At 39.7% G+C, this 20,693-nt stretch overlaps 3 protein-coding genes across 3 annotated transcripts; all 3 read right to left on the bottom strand.

Annotated features, from left to right (window-relative positions):
* Nucleotides 1–6,478: 6,478 nt before the first annotated feature.
* Nucleotides 6,479–12,532, bottom strand: LOC139114937 (ependymin-related protein 1-like). Its single transcript, XM_070676855.1, has 5 exons — nucleotides 11,470–12,532; nucleotides 10,313–10,397; nucleotides 9,494–9,661; nucleotides 6,934–7,043; nucleotides 6,479–6,690 (listed from the first exon to the last, which is right to left on the bottom strand). The coding sequence occupies exons 1-5, from the start codon at nucleotides 11,707–11,709 to the stop codon at nucleotides 6,631–6,633; spliced, it is 663 nt and encodes a 220-aa protein (XP_070532956.1). The 5' UTR covers nucleotides 11,710–12,532; the 3' UTR covers nucleotides 6,479–6,630.
* A 105-nt stretch (nucleotides 12,533–12,637) lies between these two features.
* LOC139114936 (uncharacterized) lies at nucleotides 12,638–16,617 on the bottom strand. The gene is made up of 5 exons (XM_070676854.1): nucleotides 16,317–16,617; nucleotides 15,474–15,558; nucleotides 14,693–14,860; nucleotides 13,224–13,333; nucleotides 12,638–12,968 (listed from the first exon to the last, which is right to left on the bottom strand). The coding sequence occupies exons 1-5, from the start codon at nucleotides 16,563–16,565 to the stop codon at nucleotides 12,909–12,911; spliced, it is 672 nt and encodes a 223-aa protein (XP_070532955.1). The 5' UTR covers nucleotides 16,566–16,617; the 3' UTR covers nucleotides 12,638–12,908.
* Nucleotides 16,618–17,261: 644 nt separating this feature from the next.
* LOC139114935 (ependymin-related protein 1-like) lies at nucleotides 17,262–20,547 on the bottom strand. The gene is made up of 5 exons (XM_070676853.1): nucleotides 20,275–20,547; nucleotides 19,247–19,331; nucleotides 18,265–18,432; nucleotides 17,548–17,657; nucleotides 17,262–17,438 (listed from the first exon to the last, which is right to left on the bottom strand). The coding sequence occupies exons 1-5, from the start codon at nucleotides 20,521–20,523 to the stop codon at nucleotides 17,379–17,381; spliced, it is 672 nt and encodes a 223-aa protein (XP_070532954.1). The 5' UTR covers nucleotides 20,524–20,547; the 3' UTR covers nucleotides 17,262–17,378.
* Between the last annotated feature and the right edge of the window lie 146 nt (nucleotides 20,548–20,693).

Raw genomic sequence — 20,693 nt, 5'->3', positions numbered from 1 at the left:
TCAGTCCGTGTGCGCGTCTACCTGCCGGCCTATACCTGCGTGTTTGAAAGATTCAGCGGTTTATGTCCTTCTGGTATTATGTGTATATCACATTGTGTTACCTCGGTTTTCGTGTTTGTGTGGCCGTATATGACTCTCTTTGTATCCGTTCTGTTTCTAAGTCGGTTTGTTCACTCACCCGTCCGTCTGTCTCTCTTTTTGCCTGTCAGTCTCGATGCTATATTAACAGTAAGAAAAGCTGTACCAGCTCCTACTTACTGGGTTCTTATGACAACGGCTATCGTATTTTAGCTGATATTGTTTCTCTCTACTACGCCCATCATGAAAGCATATATTAATCATACGTATATACGGCTATGTCAAATGTACACAATTTTACAAAATGTTGTTTACCACCCATTCTCTCTCTCTCTCTCTCTCTCTCTCTCTCTCTTTCTCTCTCTCTCTCTCTCTCCTCTCTCTCTCTCTCTCTCTCTCTCTCTCTCTCTCTCTCTCTCTCTCTCTCTCTCTCTCTCTCTCTCAGTGTCTCAGTGTCAATATCTCTACAATAGCTCTACAAAGATTAGATCATATTTTGGTAAGCGAAATGCAAAAAGGTAACAGCTAACGTGGCCTTAATTAAACACTTTCAATATTTGTTTTTAATAAATTTCAATGTGGTGACAAATCAAACATACAAAAAGGAAAAGAAATCTTTACTTATTGACGCTGCGGGACTTGAGCGTCATTGCCGAGAATGCTGCAAATTGAAAAGTGGATGTAGGCCTGGAAAACAATCTATACAGAAGTAAGAGTTTATTCTGGGTTCTTTTCTCCATGACAACGCAAGCATTTAACAACATAGATCAGTTTTGAACGAGTCAGACAGACACGCCGCTTCTGTGGATGTCTTGACTTGACTGCTTTTTCGGAAGCTCAAGGCAGAATATCTAAAAAAATGTGTTTTCCAAAAGTGAAATATCATCAGCGCTGCGCAGAAACCTACAATTGTAAATGGCGACTGCAGTACAGTTAACTGAAGTCCGGGAATACGCCGTCCACAAATTTTGAGCTTGTGTTTTTTTCTGTCACATCAAAAAATTAATTGCGCGGAGGGATTCTAGCGTCCTGTTACCAGCCTGTGAACGACAGAAATATCACTCAAAAACTTAATCTATTACGCCAGCAGCAATAATTGTAAATGCGAGTCGATTGTAGTAGCTACTGGGGGAAAAGGGCGCTCCGGGCGACAGAGGGTTATTCCACTTTATCACGAAGGGATGGATCCTTAGCCGCGGGTGGCGATTAAATTGGAAAATTGGTGTGTCTCTAACGTCCTGTGTGAAGATGCACTGCTTACAGATGGCGGTAAAGGCTTATCATCTTGTGTTGTTATCGCTAGATTGCGACAAACAGCCCTATTTTGAGTGCGTGTCAAGTGAGGACGCATACACGACGGTACTCGGGGAATCTGCTCTTTACAGCTAACCTCTGCTGACGGATTGACCATGGACGATTGCTACGATTTCTTCTTTATGGAATGTTAAAATTAAGATTTGGAAGTCAGAATTATTAGCAACGAAAACTGCATGGCCGCATTTCGCTGTTCATGAGGGCAGAAACCATTACGCACCCTTCAAGGAATGAAGGCAGTAAAGCGACAATAACTGCAACTTATATAATTGTTATTTATCGTTCTTCTTCTCCACACTGAAGTATCTTTACGATGCAAAGTTTTAGCCTGGTAAACATAGCGCGTTGAATATAATATTGTTATTGACTTGTTCAGGTTTCAGCTTCAATATTGGACATTGTACGCATGCAAGCTGCGATGATGAGTTGAACTCTAGTCATTACGATATGATTTGGGGAGTAGAAGGTAAATTCTATTTCACAAAAAGGACAAAAATGATGAAAAAACAGAGAAAAAGCGGCAGGCAACGAAACTTGATCAAACGATTGTACCATGAAGGCTGTGGATGAGACGGTTTTAGATTGAAGTTTAAAACGTTTGTGTGTGTTTATGTGTGTGTGTGTGTGTGTGTGTGTGACGCTGTGTTTTGATTGCCTTGTGTAGAGTATGACGTGGCTTGTCTCCTCGTTCTGTTTGGCGAAACCCCAGTGCATTATCCGGCGGTGGATCAAAGATCCGATCCTGCTCTGCACATGGATATAAGCCCGGATCGCTTTGACGGGACGATGAGAATAAATCACCCCAAACTTATCGAAATAAATTTTACGACCAAGGTGACACGACATTCTGCGCAAGTATCGGGATTAACCTTTCTCGTTTGAATGGGATGGCATCCCGCCGTAGGGTGCCGATTAAATGGCGCGAATCGGATAGCTGCAAACTTTTGTGCGTTTTGCTACACGCTAACAGATGACGACGTGTTAACACATTCAAAATTCATCGTCACCGACGTGATGCGCAACACGCCGAGAAAAGAGACAATCAGAGGCAATACCAGAGCCGATGCTGTGCCGTATGTTATCCCCTGCCGATCTTATCCCCGCGCATGAGCAGACGATCCAACTTAATTTCTATTCATAAAACAGCCCGGATATCTACCGGAACCTGGTTTTATTTTCTTCTTTGGCATATGATTGTTGAGTCACATCTCACCATTGCTTTGGGTGTCCTATATATATTTAAGTTTTTCATATTTGATAAAAAACGAATATTTCTGGCAAAGTGATCGAAACGAGCGACTTTGGAAAATTACACATTTTATACTGTCTGTCATATGGATATCTATAGACGTCATTTTCTGTCGTATTTAGACTTGCAGGCGTTGAAAACTCGTGTATTTTTTGCATCTCTTTCCCCCTCGTCAGAAAAAATGCTTGCATTTCGGCAAATAAGTATGTCCAGTCAAACTGCCAACAAATGCCCTGCACAAGTATGTCCGATGGTCGGAAATATATCTGTCATTAAAAAATCGATAATCATGGTCCCCATGGGCAGATTTTCATCCGTTTGAAACATTTTGTCACTTCTTAAAAATATTTTCATAAAATCGCTTTATATATCACTGCATATACATACAATAGTAAAAATAGCTTCGATATTATAACGAGGGTCGAAATCGTCGACAGACCCGGCGAAGCATGTGCGGGGATAAGATCGGCAGGGGATAAAAAACGGCACTCCACCGATATATATGCCTTCGTTCGAGTATCTGACGGTAAGTTGGCCAATGGTTGAATCCACAGTATTCCTTTATTGTGCTGAATGGAGACAAGCTACGATTTAAACCAAAGTAGATTTTAAAAAAATCTTAGCCAGATTAAATTGCGTGATCAATGGCGTATTATCCCATCGATGTATTAACACCACATGGTGCGTAAATCAACATCCCATTAATTAACCGCCTACGCTTTGCTCTGTAATACCAGTGCGCGCGTCGACGTCGGTGCTCTTTTCGCTATAGTTTCACTTTGAAGCGTACTTTGATGTACAGTTTTATTACCAGCATACCTTAGCGTAGCTGTCATATATTAACATACGGTCATGGCTGGTGATCGTACTTTTTGCACCCTGATGACATCAAAATCGACCCATTGAAATTAAGCTATAGCATGTGCGCTGGGGACAGCTATTCGCACTCTCAAACTTTTACAACTCTTTTTTGATCTACCACTTGTGAGGGCTCGTTCTAAAGCTCTTGGATTAAGAAACAATTTCACCGTCTCAGTTTTTCGATAATCAAAAACTCATTTCCCGCCATAGAATTAACACAGGGCATTAAGGCCCTTTTCAATATCAAATATATGTAAATGTTAGGTTAATTTATTTTTCTAGTACCAAACTTTGTACGATGACCCCTGATTTTTATTCTTGATTCGGTGACAGAATGGTTGAAAGTTTCACTGAAGAAAGTTTGAGCAAATTTTGAGAGTCTTTCATCTTTCGAGGCGCACACTACCTGAAGGGGCGCGATATTCCCGTACAGATAACAACTCTGCACTGTCCCTCTAAACGCTCCAGTGATAACATTATAGAAAATATTTTTCAGTAGTAAAAAGGTATGTTGACTAAATTTTACCTCCAATAATGTCCTCAATCGAACAAAACAATGTGCTACTGTCAAACAAAATACGAAAATTTATTTTGGCAAGCATTTAAAACAGTGGAATAGATTTGAAGTAACTATAAAATGTAAGAAGACTTATTGTAACTTTTGTGTTATTTACATTATTTTTAGCTCGAGAAAACAATTTGAAACTATTCCACCTACTTGTTGCCGTAGATGTATTTCGAAAAGAAAACGTACTTGCATTACAAACACGGCGGTAATGTCATTTTTAATCAACGAATTCTAGATTACAATTTTCAGCCGTCAACGATGGCATCAGATGTTAAACACACACTGACTGTCTTTACAAATTGAGCACCACGCATTTCGGTATGCTTTGGAGAATAGAGAGAGAGACTGTTTCACAAACACAACAGAGTACAAAGCTTGAGGGTCGCTAAACCCTTTTTACAAATGTATAGTTCCGTGTCACGTGATGAAAAGTAAGAATAATCTCGAGGAAAATCTAGATCAGTTTAAACATGTAACGCCGAAGAGGGTTACAAAAAGGAGACGCTGGGTTGCCTGCTCAAAAACTGAGAATGTGTATCCAAACAATGCCCGTCATGTGTCGAAAAAAGTGAAGCGTTTGTCAATTTGCGCATGTGCAACACGCTCACATAGTTGGTCTGCCATATCAAATAGTATATCGAGACATACATGATATACAAATATACAGGTGCAATATCATCGCATCACTCGTTATACTTATTACACCTCTGTGGATAAAAATTAACGTAAAATGTAACATTTGTAATCACACGCTAACTCTGCACTTGAGCCCGGAGAGACTAGTACCAGTCAACGCACTTGTTCGTCAGTCACAAAACCTGATTGGAGCCTGAATGATTAGTGTATAATCCAGTGACAAATTTGCGTTCAGTGCCAGATGCGAGATGAATTAGCATCCATTTACGCGTATTACATAAATGGGCATTTTTTCGGTATTAAAACTTTACGGTAAAGAGCTCTTATCAATGTGGATTGTGGAATGTTCGCGTACCTTGCATCTTACACTGTATATGCACACATGCCATGTAGGCATGCATACGTACATACATGGATGCATGCATACCTACATGGACATATGCTGTGTAGGTATCCATGTTGTATTCATAGATAGATAGATAGATAGATAGATAGATAGATAGATAGATAGATAGATAGATAGATAGATAGATAGATAGATAGATAGATAGATAGATAGATAGATAGATAGATAGATAGATAGACAGATGAATGCATGCATGCACGCACGCGCACGCATACTCCCGCGCGTGCACATACATACATACATACATACATACATACATACATACATACATACATACATACATACAGGTTATTACCCAACATCGCCTGTTCCTGTGTCGTATCAGCATTCGTGTCATTTGTGCTGCGTCAGACACGAGACGAAGTCGAGTGTCTGACGCAGCACAAATGACACGAATGCTGATACGACACAAGGAACAGGCGATATTGGGTAATAACCGATTTATCATATACCCATGCCCATAATTTTAGGGATTTTTTACTAATAGAACGAAAAACCTTTAATTTTGAGGCTTTACTTTATTACGCCTTGCGCATAAATATCAGAATGTTTATGTGAACAGGCTTCATTCATAAAGTATACGACGAAGATGTCAACATCACGCGCGACATCGCTGCAAGTCGTCCATATCTCAATGAAACCCAATAAGAAAGACACCGGGATACAAAAATCGTCATACAGAAGGAACATTTTAAGGTGCAATATGCTATACAACTGTAACCGATCAAAACTGCTCAGCTTTAAATCTATCCTGATTTCGATCGTCGTACGGCACGGAGCTCGCGCGGAGAGGGGACGCCATTTTGTTAGTTTACCTTTAGAGTTGCCATGTCAACAGTCGTCGCGCGCGCTGCATCGCTGTCACGCCACGCGCTCACTACCTGTTCGGTGGAGACCGTGCACAGTGCCGGCGCCGTGCGAACGGCAGAATGTTTGCTAGAACTTGACCAAAAAAATACCATGGGAAAACATTTCAAGACTCAACGTGATATTTCCGTATTTTGCAACCAGAAATACCCGTGTTCCTCGAAGCCCTTCAAGTTTTTACGTCGGCGACATCGCTTCCCAGGCGGGGAGCGGCAGCCATTTTGTTGTTTACGTTGTTTACCAACAAACTGCTAATGTAGTTCGGGAAAACTCTAAAACTGATGACGTTCATCGTGCATATCTCGACGTTTACCGTGAAATATCACGGCTGATATTTTACGTTGAACGTCACTAGGATGTAGCAATATGGGCATGGGTATATGATAAATTTTCGAAATCGGAATTATCATCTGAAATCTAAAGACTGCACAGTAATGAAAGAAAGAAAAAGGTACTGATATGAGATGGGGGGGGAGAGTTATAAAAATCAACAAATGTATTGATACTGGTTGTTTCACAACATTTAATAAAACTTTTCAGTTTACGGCAAACACTACAATTAAACACACAAATGATCTAATTTATGACCGTGACCTGCGATAATTCCTAGTAATTGTATGTTTATCTTCCAGCGCTAGCATATAGCGCCATCTAGTGACGTGGGCGTCTCATGACCCAATCAAACAATTTGGGCCCTGTATCTGATGCAGCCTAAATAAGTGATTAGAGATAAACACAGAATTAGAGAGCGAACTTAACACGAAATTATCAGAGTTGAATTAACCCTAAGATTTCACAACTTTGAAAATTGTATAAATTAATAATGGTATGATCGTTCCATACCATATCCGTCATAACATGACATATAGCAATAATCTGTAAAGTAAAATGAGAACGCCCTCACGAGAACGTGCTCGGCTAAAGTATAGAACAAAATTAGTTCTCTAAACTTGCCATTGTTGAAACAGCTTCAGCCGCCAAACACATGGCTGGAATGTCGAACACAGATGGGTCTTTGATTTCTGTAGTTAAGTTGTAAAATCCGATGCTTCGAAACTGCGATTCTGGAAGAGCGGAGAAAAAGACTTGGGTGTAAGATTTAAAAAAAAAGACTTTTACTATAACAAAATTGTGCGCTGGACATGATCGAAGTCGGTGATAAGTAGGTTTCAAACAGCCTTTGCTCTCTCTCTCTCTCTCTCTCTCTCTCTCTCTCTCTCTCTCTCTCTCTCTCTCTCTCTCTTGCTAAACTGTTGGGCACTTACTCCCGGATGCAGGCAATAACTGCATTGTCCCATGACCGTATTAGCGCCTCCCCCGACGTAGAACATGAATTATCTCTGAATGAGCTCTGTTACACGTCATCAACTCTTTTGGTGTACCCGAACTAACTCCCTGGCAACGGAACAGTAGCCCATTAGAACAAAAATGTGCTTAAGCTTGCTGTGTTATACCACGTCTGATCCCGAAAAGTTTGGGATTTTGAAGTTTCGGGGGAAATCGTGGCTGTCGATATTCAGGACATATGCAGATAAGTTTATGTTATTTTGTAGCAGTTAAAAACACTGCTTTAAACTCCCTACTCGTACCGCCAATAGCCTGTCGCCGGCAGGCTGCACGAGGAGCGGGCCTCAGAGCCCCTTGTCTGTGTTCTGCAGATCGCTGATTTACTCGAAAAGCAGACAAATATTTTTTTCAGTTAAACACTGAAATGATACTTATTCCACGGACAAACAGCAATACAAAGGGAAACGGTCGTCGGAAATGCGCCTGTGCGAGTTTGTTTACAAACACTGTATTTCGTGCACGATATGTAGATGCACCTCCTCATCATAGCTGCAACATTTAAATTACACGATGTAAATTATGACAGACATGTTTTAACTTTCATCAATCACCATCATACCTTGAATACAGTGTTTAAATTGGTGGTATGGGTCCCATACGACCTTTAAGCACAGTTCTGACGACTGTAACCCTTGAACTATTGTACTTTCAGCATGGTACTGTCAGACACACCAATCAGCTGTTGTAAGCAACGGTGTCATTATTAATTCACCCAGTTTTGCGGAAGAATATAAAACCTAGTCCTATCAAAATTATGGCAAAATCACACTTTTTAATTATTTTTGAGGAAGGTAGTACGCGTGTCGAAAGTGAAAGATTTAAAATTTTGCTCAAACTTTCCCTTAATGAAGCTTTCAACAATACTCTTACCAAGTCAAGAAGGTGAAAATTTGGTACTAAAGAAACAAATTACCTATCAGGTGATATTCACCGATATTTGACATTCAAAATGGTCGCGATCCCTGTGTTAACTCCGTGGTGAAAAGTTTAATTCTTTTTTTTATTTTCGAAAAAACTAAGTCAGTGAAAAGATTTCTTACTCTGAGAGATTAAAATGAGCCCCCACAGTTGGTAGATCAAAAAATCAGAAAAGAATTATAAAAATTTGAGAGTCAGAATATCTGTCATCGATACGCATTGTTCATTAAAAAATACAGTCATGGGCATATGATGTATAGAGTCGGGCAATTCGACCAAACAAAGCGTTGATAATGTTGGATAGCCTCATATAATTGCTTCCTTTGAATCAAAGACTTGAACAAATTTTTATTGGATTGGAAACTTGCAAAAAAAATCTGGTATTTTGATAACTTATGTTGATAACCGTCGGTATCCTGTAAACTTGGTTTGTGTGAATGATTAACTCAGTTTGCCCCAGAAGATACAAAATAGAAATTCTTTGAATATCGAGATAAAATATTGAGATGATAAATTGAGATGGTAGCCTATATTGTCGTGTCAGAGTCACTGCTAAAAATATACACAGCATTCGCATCGTAGATGAAAGTACTCGAATTCACAGAGGAAATCACATTCTAAACACTGGCGGCGCTCTAAAAAGACACATTCACTGCAACAACTTGCCTGTATGTGTATCTTCCATTTTTAACGAGGGATGCACCAATACTTTTTGAGAGGGGTAGTCAAAATGAAAATGAAAATCTGCTGAACAAAAATAAAAGTCGGCAATAAGAAAAGTATGAACATTAAAAAAGCATTGTGTGAGCTGCGCAAAGGGCGAAAAAATGGAACGCGAAATCAAATTTTATGTCTGGATTCTCGCCATCCCCGCCAAGATCTAATGGTTTATCCCTAAATGATTGTAGGCTGTGTTGAGCAAAGCGAAAGATGACTCCGATTGAATCTAATGTTAAAGAATAGTGCATAAGAATACATTTTCGTTCAACATGATTCTGGACCTTGCAAAAATGTAGGCCTTCAATTTTAAATGTGATATCCCGTCAACTTGACAAGAAGAGGAATTTTGCTGCACCTTTTTCTATTACTAGATAACAACCCCTGACAGTGGTGGAAGTCTTTTGAGAGCGCCGCCACTTTCTTGTGTTGGAGAGGGAAAACACTGTCATGTCCATCATTGCATTTTAGGCTCGGATTGGGGAAGCCGGATTGTCAAAACACAGAAGCAAGAGGCGACTGGAAAACTTACTGGAAGGGTTGGTCTCTGTGTACACGGCTGCAAGTGGCACACAATCGTCTGACGTAACGATGACGCTCTGTTTTATGTCGACATCGCCATAGGACAATTCGTAGGTATACACGTTTGTGTACAGACCATTAATGCCGTACACATGGACGCCATTGTGCCTTGCATAAGCTAAAAAAATTGAAAATAGAAACAGTTCGATCAGATTTTGCCTGTTTAAAGGGGGCTCTCTGTTGATCTTTTTGATTATTTTTTTCATTTCTGAAGAGTAGAACTGAAGTAGGAGGATATAATCCACGTCGATTTAGTTTTGGTTTTTACTCTAGTTCATTGTTTTACGACGACATATCTTGAATGGACAAAAGTTGACAGTAACTTCTTGATGAGACTATTCAAAGGTACAGATAATGTTAAAATCGCTAAACAAATTAGTGAACTGGACAGAAATGTTAAAAGAGATTAAAGGACTAAGAACACGTAAATAATCAATTTCAACAAGCACTGATACGAGAACCAGGGAAAGAGGACTGTCGTTTTAAAGCTCCCGTCTCAAATTCTCGCATTGGTGGACGTTGACATTGACTGTATATATGGTTTATGTACCTTTTTCTCCCATGAAAGACGTGCACAGATGGTCAGTGTGTATAGAGCTGATAAAACCCTGCCCCTTCAAGCCTGTAATATACGTTTGTAATATGCCACGGCATGCACAATCACTTATATACAGAGAACGAGAACGCCGTTTAAAATCATTAGTACTTATATGTAGCCGTACAAAAGATCAAACAGCCATTCCCATAGGTATAATAAATATCTTTTTACCCGGAACGCAGTAGCCATCTTCAAAGGTACCTGGTAAATAGGACCTGGTACAGCTTGTCTCATTGACAACTGTATACTCTTCATTCTGAAACGAGGCAAATGATATCTGCTGGTAAAACTTAATTTAATAAGGACTGCCCAAACATACTACAGGTGATTGAATTATTTCGTATATCCACGTTGGACTCCATGAAAAGACACCATAGTAACAGTATATATGATGTCACATGGGAGTCGTCTCACTTCTAACGAATCCTAGAATTTGCAGGAAGATAATGAGCATATATTTAAATATTTTCTTTGGTTCTTTATGATTAGATGGTCTGGTAGGTCGAAATATGTAACTGCTTTGTAGCTTGCTGTCAAGCGAGTGATGTCATGTCGCACTCTCTAACTTGTTTCGCTATGTTGGATACAACGTTTGTAACGCGCCCTCGCTCGATGAGCTTCGGTATTTCCCACAATTCCAACGGGTTCCCCCTTTCCTTGCTCTCCAAAGGGCATGGGTATTCGATCACCTGGGGACTTGGATGCGGGCTATACTACTTACCATGAAAGCATGTAAATTTATCGTGGAATATAATTAAATAAAATGTCATAAATTATGTAAATTGCACGATTATAAGGTCTGTATATGCACGTTTTGGTGCCAGTAAATTTTGCAAATTCTACTCTTACTAACAGTATGGCTCACAGTGGGAGAGAATGTGTAAATTGGGCAATTTACGTTGTTTGTTGATGTTTTGTATCATTTTTTTTGTAAATGATGTAAAATGACCATCCATAGCATGGAAATGATTACTTTAGTACTTCATTCGTCAACCATATAGTAGCACTAAGTTGTCAACTACTGGAGCGGATGGTACTTATGTTCGAGACTAAAAACCTGGTAAACTGTACGTGACTAAAAACCTGGTAAACTGTCTTCACGTATAACTTCATTTCTATATAAACGATTGGTTTTAAAGTGATCTATTTTTACTCTTGTGACATATGTCCCAAAACCTGAAAAAATCGTCGAGTAATGATTTCAAACCTACGTTTTGGATAATCGACATTGTTTCGAATTCGTCCATGCTGTTGTAGAAGCCAATGCCAAGAACCAAATTAGAATAAGGTCAAGGAACAGACAATGACGCTAAACAGAACAAACTTACGGCGATGTAATCTCTGATCACCCGATACTCATCAACCCGGCCTTCGTTGTATACTGTAACCTGTATGCTTCGATTTCGGTCGTGGTGCACGAGCGCCTCCTCCGAGATCGGACCGGTCTCGCCGGAGCTTTCCAGGTAGCCCCCGTTGGTCCCCATAACGCCCTCCCAGGTGTCCGGAGGGCAGCATTTGGGAGCGAAGGCCGAGCAGACGGCAACGCTGAGAACGAACAAAACTTTCATGGTATTCTTCTGTGCAGTCCAATGTTCTCCTCGGAACTGGCGGGCTTGTCACGACGGCTTGGCTTTTTAAAATTTAGTATAATTGTATAATCGTGTTTCGAGGGGCTTTGCTTTTTAAATTAAGTTTCTGTTTTCTTGATAAGAGAGCTATAATACTCTCGCCTGAATACATCGATTTATATGCCCTGGGTACAACAGGTGGCCATTTGCCCGACGTTAAGAGCTCGTTTAATCAACAAGACTCCGCATTTTGTGTTCCACATCAAAAGATTTATTAAAAAATACTATAGTTGAAAAGAAACGCGATTAATTAGACGATTTCGCTTGGCATGTGTGGGAAAAATAACAAAAGTGTCGTAAATGCTATCGATGCATTTTGGTGGACCACACTGCAGAGATATTGTATAATACGATAACCATACCTATGTTTCACTCCGTATTCCCTTGTAGTACATATACAATGTTTGAATCTATAGATGCTTGAAGATGGCAATGCGCCAAGGCCGGATAATGATTAACTTGAGTCGAAACGTAACTGTCCATCAAAATTCGTTCGAGAGATCTGCATTGCTTCTTTGATTGTTACAAGTACCTTTTAAAATAACACAATACTTTGCCAGTCCACTTTCAAAAAGTCTGCCTTGACAAAACTGAGATCCTATCCACCGTGATTAAATACTCCACGATGCATGTCTGGCGTAGTCATCATCATCATCATCATCATCATCATCATCATCATCATCATCATCATCAACAACAACATCATTATCATCACGCGCTCATTGCCATATTGAGGGCACCTCGGCCTGGTCACTGAAATACTATATTATGTGCATACCTCTCTCCCTCCCTCCCTCCCTCCCTACCTACCTACATTCAGACAGAAAGACAAACAAACAGACAGACAGACAGACGGACATACAGACACTCATAGTCGAAATCAAAATCATCATCTTTAACGAAATGCATATAGGCTGCACAAGCACGAAAGAAAAGACACTGATACAAGGATAGTGTAAAGTTACTGTACAAAAATTACCAAATGTATCGATATTTTTCCTGCCATCACATTTAATCAGAACCTTGCGTTTAGTTAAAACAATATGACTTAATGCACAAACTTTTTATTACACAAGCTCACGCGACCATGAAATAATTCCTCGTGTGTTTGATTTTCCAAGGCTCACATGTAGCGCCATCTAGTGACGTCGGCGTCCAATGACCCAGTCAAATAGTTCTGGTCCCATATCTGCTGCAGCCTATACAAGTGATACGATTAAAACAGAATTAGAAAACGGACACAAAACCTTATACAGTGTACATTGTAAGAGATTCATGTAACTCTAAGACTTTGAAACTCTTTAAAATGGTATAAATTTATATTGATTTATCGTTCTACCCGATATCGGACATCGGATGACTGTGAACGTAGCCATTACTTATTGAGTAAATAACATCGCCCCCAAGAACAGTTACTATTGTATAAATATAAAATAAACGCTCTCTAAACTTGCCTTTGTGGAAACACTTTCATCCTCGAAGCACATGGCAGGAATGTCGAACACAGATGGGTCTTTAAATTGAGAAGTCAAGTTATAAAATCCCATGCTTCGAAACTGTGATTCTGGAGAGATAGAAAAAAGAGTAGGACGTAGGATTTTATGAACTATTACCGTATTTCAAGAGATTCTTGACTGGGTTCAAGTCAGAAAAAAAGTGTAGGACGTTTTAAATAGCCTCAGTATTGCTAGGTTTCATGCAATATTCTTGAATTGGCACCGTGCCTCAACAACAGCACAAATAACTGGCACTTCTAAGCAGTGAGGCTGAACGCAAATTGGCTAGCTACAACCGGATACCAATTATACCCTCCATACTTTTTTTAACGTAATCACAGACTTGTACAACCTTTTATTAGGCACTTCGAACAAATCTAGCAGATTGATAATCTTCGATCTGATTCTTACACACAACATAAGGCACCAATTTAGTCACTAGCGAAGACACCAATCCCCACCCTAAAAGAGTGGTTCAAAAACCTAGCTAAGTTGTTACAATTTTCCTGACCACGACCCCTCCACACGCCGTAGAGTTCATGATTTGTGTTCTGTTTTAATATGAAACTCGTGAGTGGGGTGAACGCGATGAGCGGGGTGAACGCTATACAGGGGAGTTTCTCCCGGAACTCCGGCAGAAACTACTGGTAACTCACTACAGCCAGTGCGCAGACTCAATCAAAGGTAACGCGTTCAATCGCTACGAAAACCTGGCCTGGGCAGCCAAATTCCAAATAGGTTTGCATGAAATATAACAGACACAATGGCACAAACGATTCTTTTTTTAGAAATTCACCGACTTGAACCAAGTCTATCTCACACCTTGCAAGGGCTAGACCTGTTGGTTCTCGAAAGAGGTGGTCTATAAACAGAGAAAATCTGCAAAATTAAAGTGAAAGTCGGCCAATGAAAAAACGTGAAAATCAAAACAAAATATATATCATTCATTCTGTGCAAACTGCAAAAACAATAATTTGCCTCATTTTTAAACGCAAAAAGGGACGATCATGTCAGCATACTGATCATCCCCTCAAATCTAATGATTCATCCCTGGACAAATGAACGTCGGTTGTGTCGGGAGGTACGATGACGTCGGAAAAGATGACTTTAGTCGTATAAAAAATCCAAAGAACAGAAATAACAAAAGAATTCGATTCAGTTTCAATGTACATCATGGCCTCAAGTGGACCTATGTTTGAGTTCGAATTTGAAATCCTCTGAACCTTGCACGATGAGGAATTATACCTGTGCCTGTGTTGCATTAATTTAAAGGCACCTGTTTCAGTGGTTGGAGTCTTTGTAGAGCGCCACCACACTCTGGCGTGTGAACGGAAATCATGCCGTGTATTAAAGGGATACACATTTTAGTCGGATTGGGAGAGTCAGATTCTCTCAACATAGGAGTAAGACGAGACTGAATAGCTTACTGTAAGGGCTGGTCTGTATGTACTGGGCTGCAACTGGCACGCAATCGTCTGACGTAACAGTGACATATTCTTTTATGTCGGTGTCCCCGACAGTCAATTCGAAGTAATACACGTTTGTGTACAGACCATCCATGCCGAACACAGCGACGCCAATGTCCGTTGCATCAGCTGAAATATTGTAGGATAGAAAACATATATGACTTTGTCTTAGAGATCTTCAAGCGAAAAAAGGTCACTGAGTCATCCGTTGATTTCTGTTTTATTTGTGAGTGCATTTTTGATGAGTGGAAATGATGACATGAGAGAATGTTTCAGGGCTTTTCTTTGTTTTAGTTTTGATATCTGCCTTCATGATTATCTTTAAAGCTAAAGCACGTCTTAAGTGGATCAAAGGTAACCATACCTTCTCTGTCAGGTAAATGTTACCGATTTAGAGAGAGAGAGAGAGAGAGAGAGAGAGAGAGAGAGAGAGAGAGAGAGAGAGAGAGAGAGAGAGAGAGAGAGAGAGAGAGAGAGAGAGAGAAGACAGACAGTCACACAGAGACAGAGACAGAAATAGACAAAGAGAGACAGACGGTCGACAGAGAGACAGAAAAACAGGCAAGACATGAAAAGGGAGCGACAGACAGACAAAGGAGACAGAGTCAGGAAGAGAAATATAATGCCTAATGAAGTCATAAAGGATTAAAAGTAACCATACCTGGTACACTAGATCTAACAGATATACTTTAAGAACCTTCAGGAGTTACGAATGCATATGTATCATAACAAGATTATTTACCTGGAATGCAATAGCTATCGTCATAGGTACCAGGTAAATGGGATCTGCTACAGCTTTTCTCATTGACTATTACATATTGTTCGCTCTGAAAAAAGAACCAAATATTATCCTTAGGTAAAAGATTCAATTAACACTCCCTATACGTTTCACATTTGATAGAATTCCGTGTACTTTAATGCGGGTTACTGAACTTACATGCAATGACAAAAGATAGATTTATCGTTGATCATAATTCAGTAAACTGTCATAAATGTATGTTTAGTACACGATCACATGGTCTAAGTATGTACGTGTTGGTGTCAAGCAGTTTTGCATCTTCTACACTGACAACGAAGCTGACATTGAGACAGAATATGAAATGTGACGAGTTGATCGTTATGCGCAAATATTCTTTACAAATATTTCATACTAAATGGCCAGAAGTCACGATCAACATCGTTCAAATGATTATTACCGAATCTCTATTTGGGGTTTATTCGTAAACCTTACCATATCACAAAGTTGTGAATTACTTATGCGTGTGGTGTTTATCACGTGTCTGAGATTATTTTTCCTTATTATGCATATCTCCATTTATAATATAAACAATTGCTTTAAACTATTTGTATATCGACCTAACTGTAAAACACATTTTCCGCAGAAAGGTTCTTAAATATGGAAAAAAGGTCCATCAAGTATGTATTTCGAATTCACGCTTCGGGCTATCAACATCTTTTAAATTCAATAGTCTTAAGCTTATAAATCCCAATTCTCAGAACAAAATTAGAATAATACCGACGAAAATAGAGACTCTGATCAGATTATGAGGCTCAGCTTGTTTCTATTGTCTGTGAATAAACTTACCGCGATGTAGTCTCTTATCACCCGATACTCATCTTTCTGGCCTTCTTCGTTAACCGACTGTTGGGTAACCTGCCTGCTTCTATCGTGGTCGTAGTGTACGAGCACCGCTTCCGAGATCGGACCGGTCTCCCCAGAGCTCTCCTGGTATCCCCCGCTGGTCCCCATGACACCCTCCCAGGTCTTTGGAGGGCAGCATTTGTAAGCGAAGGCCGAGCAGACGACAACGCTGAGAATGAACAAAATTTTCATGGCGTTTCTTTTGGTCGTGTCCAATTTTCTCCTTGGGACTGGCACAGGTGTTACCTAGTTTGTTTTTTTTTTTATTTCCACTCTGTGTTGCGAATATTTGTCTTGGTGATAAGAGTGCATCGGCGCAACGCCTCAAACACCTTACATGATTCCTACTACCACATAAGATGAAAATCACCAACTGATGAAGTTACTGACATTGAATTTGATTCAGCGACAATGCGCTGCCAAATACTCGTAGCAATCTATGAAAACATAAAAAGCGTTGAAGTTGCGAACAAAGATCTTGAATCAGACTCTAATGCATGCATGACGGAAAAGGTCACGGCGCACCGGGGATCTCTCAATTTGAAACAAGATGTCCATCGTCCCATATATCATGACCATGCTTCTCCGCATACCCTTTTCATTAAACTGTAGATGTTCATTCTCCTCCTCCTCCTCCTCCTCCTCCTCATCATCATCGTCATCATCATCGACGTCGTCGTCGTCGGCAGCGGCGTCTTTGTCTTCGTCGCCGCAACTGCCGTCGTCAGTATCATCAACGTCATCATCACCACCACCACAAACATTTGTCCTAACACCGAACACATCATGTTCTTCACACAAAACAACACAAAATACAAAGAGTGTATCAAATTACAACCCATGAAAATATTTATTAACAACTTTCTACGAACAAAATTCCATGGTGTTCTATTTTTAACTTGTGATTATACAAATTATTAATAGATTTATTCGACAATAGACATCTTGTGAAGAAGCAGTTGGGTATATATCTCCAATTCAAGTTCTCGGATGATATAGCGCCATCTAACGACGATGACGCCTCATGACCCAGTCAAGTAGTTCGGCTCCTGAATCTGTCATATCCTGAAACGGTAATTAACCGAAAAAGAATAATTATAAAAAAGATAATGACCCGTAAAATAATACATAAAAACGCTTCGATGGGTTAGAGGGAAATATATTCTAAACTTACATCGGCGGACATGCTTTGAGCTTCGTAACAAACGGCGGGAATGTCGAACACACCGGGGTCTCTGAACTCAGTGGTCAAGTTGTAAAATCCAATACTCCGAAATTGCGAATCTGAAAATATCAATAATAGGAAAACAAAACAAACGAGTACTTGGAATTATTTGAAATGATAAAATTTGAAAAGATAAAAAATCTTTGAGTAGATTTTCTCTATATTATCTCCCCTGAATGTCACCTTGACTCTCAATATAAACTATCGTTTTCTTCTCGTTGCCCACTCTGATTTATTTGAATGACCATTAGATATGTTGAGCCATGAAAAATCTTAAGTTTGTCGTTCAGGAGACACCCCTCGTGGCTCTGTACGCTGTAACTATTATTTCGACTTCGAGAATTTGTGTTTTGTTTTTCAATACAGTTTCTTACCGCCAACCAAAATCGTCACAGTAAAGAATTGCCAGGTCGTGAACTTGTCAACATTTGCTGAAGTGTCTAATGTTCATAATTGTCTTTGTTGACGGCCGGCAGAATTATTTAGTCTGTCGAGTGTTCATTTGTCAACTCTAACATTGAATATTGATCTCTGTGTTGAAATTGCAAGGCCATTGCTTTGTATTCAAATTGTTCTATGGAAGAAAATTGTAGAATAAAAAGAAAATGTCAGAAACGCTAGAAACAGATCAGGATTCAGACAAAAGTGGCCCAGAAAGTGACTCACTGAAAGGGCCGCTCGAGATGTATTGAACGGCAACCGGAACGCATTCGTCTGACGTCACGGTGACATATTCCTTGATGGCGGTATCCCCATAAGTCATTTCGAAGTAATAGACGTTGGTTTGGAGACCATCCATGCCGAAGACTGCAACACCAATGTCCGTTGCATCAGCTGGAAATATCAATGTCAAGTGAAAATTTCTATTTGAATTGTGTACATAGATACATAGATACATAGATACATAGATACATACATACATACATACATACATACATACATACATACATACATACATACATACATACATACATACATACATACATACATACATACATACATACATACATACATACATACATACATACATACATACATACATACATACATACATACATACATACATACATACATACATACATACATACATACATGCATAGATAGATAGATAGATAGATAGATAGATAGATACATAGATAGATACATAGATAGATAGATAGATAGATACATAGATAGATACATAGATAGATACATAGATACATAGATAGATACATAGATAGATACATAGATAGATACATAGATACATAGATAGAGACATAGATAGATACATAGATACATAGATACATATATACATGCATGCATGCATGCATGCATGCATGCATGCATGCCATACATACATACATACATACATACATACATACATACATACATACATACATACATACATACATACATACATACATACATACATACATACATACATACATACATACATACATACAACACACACACACACATACATACATACATACATACATACATACATGCGCATGCATGCATGCATGCATACATACATACATACATAGCTGCGAACAGGGAAGAAAGGTTTTCACTTTGTCTGAAAAATGCAAGTGGTGGTTGTTGCTATTGCGGTGAATGAATATCCAATGACCTGAACCGACCAAGAGTACTATGAAATACGTCTTACCTGGAATGCAATGGAGGTCATCATAGGTACCCGGTAAATGGGATGTGGAACAGCTTTCCTCGTTTGCAACTAAATACTGTTCATTCTGGGGAGAGAAATTACAAATGCACAGACAATTAGACCAAACACCTAACAAAACACAATATATGACAAAGGTCACCCATTTTATTTTCAAAATGGGAGAACAAGAATGAGATTATACACGCACAATAGACAAAATTATTGTATATAAGGCGAAGTCAACGATTCAAATCTTAGTGGCAGGCAGCTTATCCAATCTGATAAAATAAAACCAAAAGACTTTTGAGCAAGTCAAATCAGATTTGATAACAATCACCCCGGCGTGTCATCAGCGGGATGTTGAAGGGCGACCTCAACGTTGTACAAGTATAAGTATTTCACCCTTGTGGGCTTCGAACCACCTGTTGACATCGAAGTTGATAACAGCATTTATTTTTCGAGCAGAGATGTCAACAGCGGTATATAAATCAGAAAATACCATAGATTTCATTTTGCATGACATGACAGCCGTTGTCGAGGAGATTTAGATGACGAAGAAAAGGGGTCATTGATGGCTTTACTTAACTCTGCTGGTGTGGGGACAGGACGTGAAAGAGTTGCGGATGACGCCCTCTATATTTGTTATAATTGTAACACGCCGGTATGCTCGCCCACATCGCGAACACGATCGATGAAAATGATCTGTTCATAAACCACATAACAGAGAACATAATTGTAAACCTGCGGTAGATGTATTCGCATGTGCCCCTCATCACAAAAGGTCCGCGTCATTTTGATTTCTCCTCTGAGAGTCTCGTCTCCACACCCGTGCAATATAGCCTTATTGTTGGACTCTCCATCAATTGACCAAGTCTATGTCTTCAACTCAGAAGTTACAAGGCCTGTGGTCAAAGCAATTTTGTAGCAAGCGCGTAGCATAGTACCACTGTCGAAAAGCCGAATATATGTATTCACTGAACCGTAGACCCTAGAAGAAGACTTTTTTAAAGGCCAATGACAGAACTCACCGCGATGTAATCTTTGATCAGCCGGTAGTCCGTCTTCTTCCCGGCCTCGTACACTGACTGCTGCGTAACCTGTCTGCTTCTGTCGTGGTCGTAGTGCACCAGGGCTGCCTCGGAGATCGGTCCAGTCTCCCCAGAGCTGTCCATGTATCCACCAAGCTGGCCCATCACACCCTCCCATGTCTTCGGGGGACAACATTTGTATGCGACGGCCGAGCACAAGGCCACGCTAAGAATAAGCAAAACTTTCATTATGGTCTACCGCCAGATCCAATGTTCTCCTTGGCACCGATGAGAATGTTGTGAAAGCAAAGCTGTGTTATTTTAATTCTACATCAGGAATATTTACTCTATTGATAAGAGAGCATGTATACCACCTAACCGAACCTGACCTACTTTCAGGTTCAGGAATTTGAAAGAGA

This window comes from Ptychodera flava, chromosome 16 (assembly GCF_041260155.1).
Source record: "Ptychodera flava strain L36383 chromosome 16, AS_Pfla_20210202, whole genome shotgun sequence".
NCBI lineage: Eukaryota > Metazoa > Hemichordata > Enteropneusta > Ptychoderidae > Ptychodera > Ptychodera flava.
Note: the sequence above shows the minus strand (reverse complement) of the source record. Positions and strands in the feature narration are given on the sequence as shown.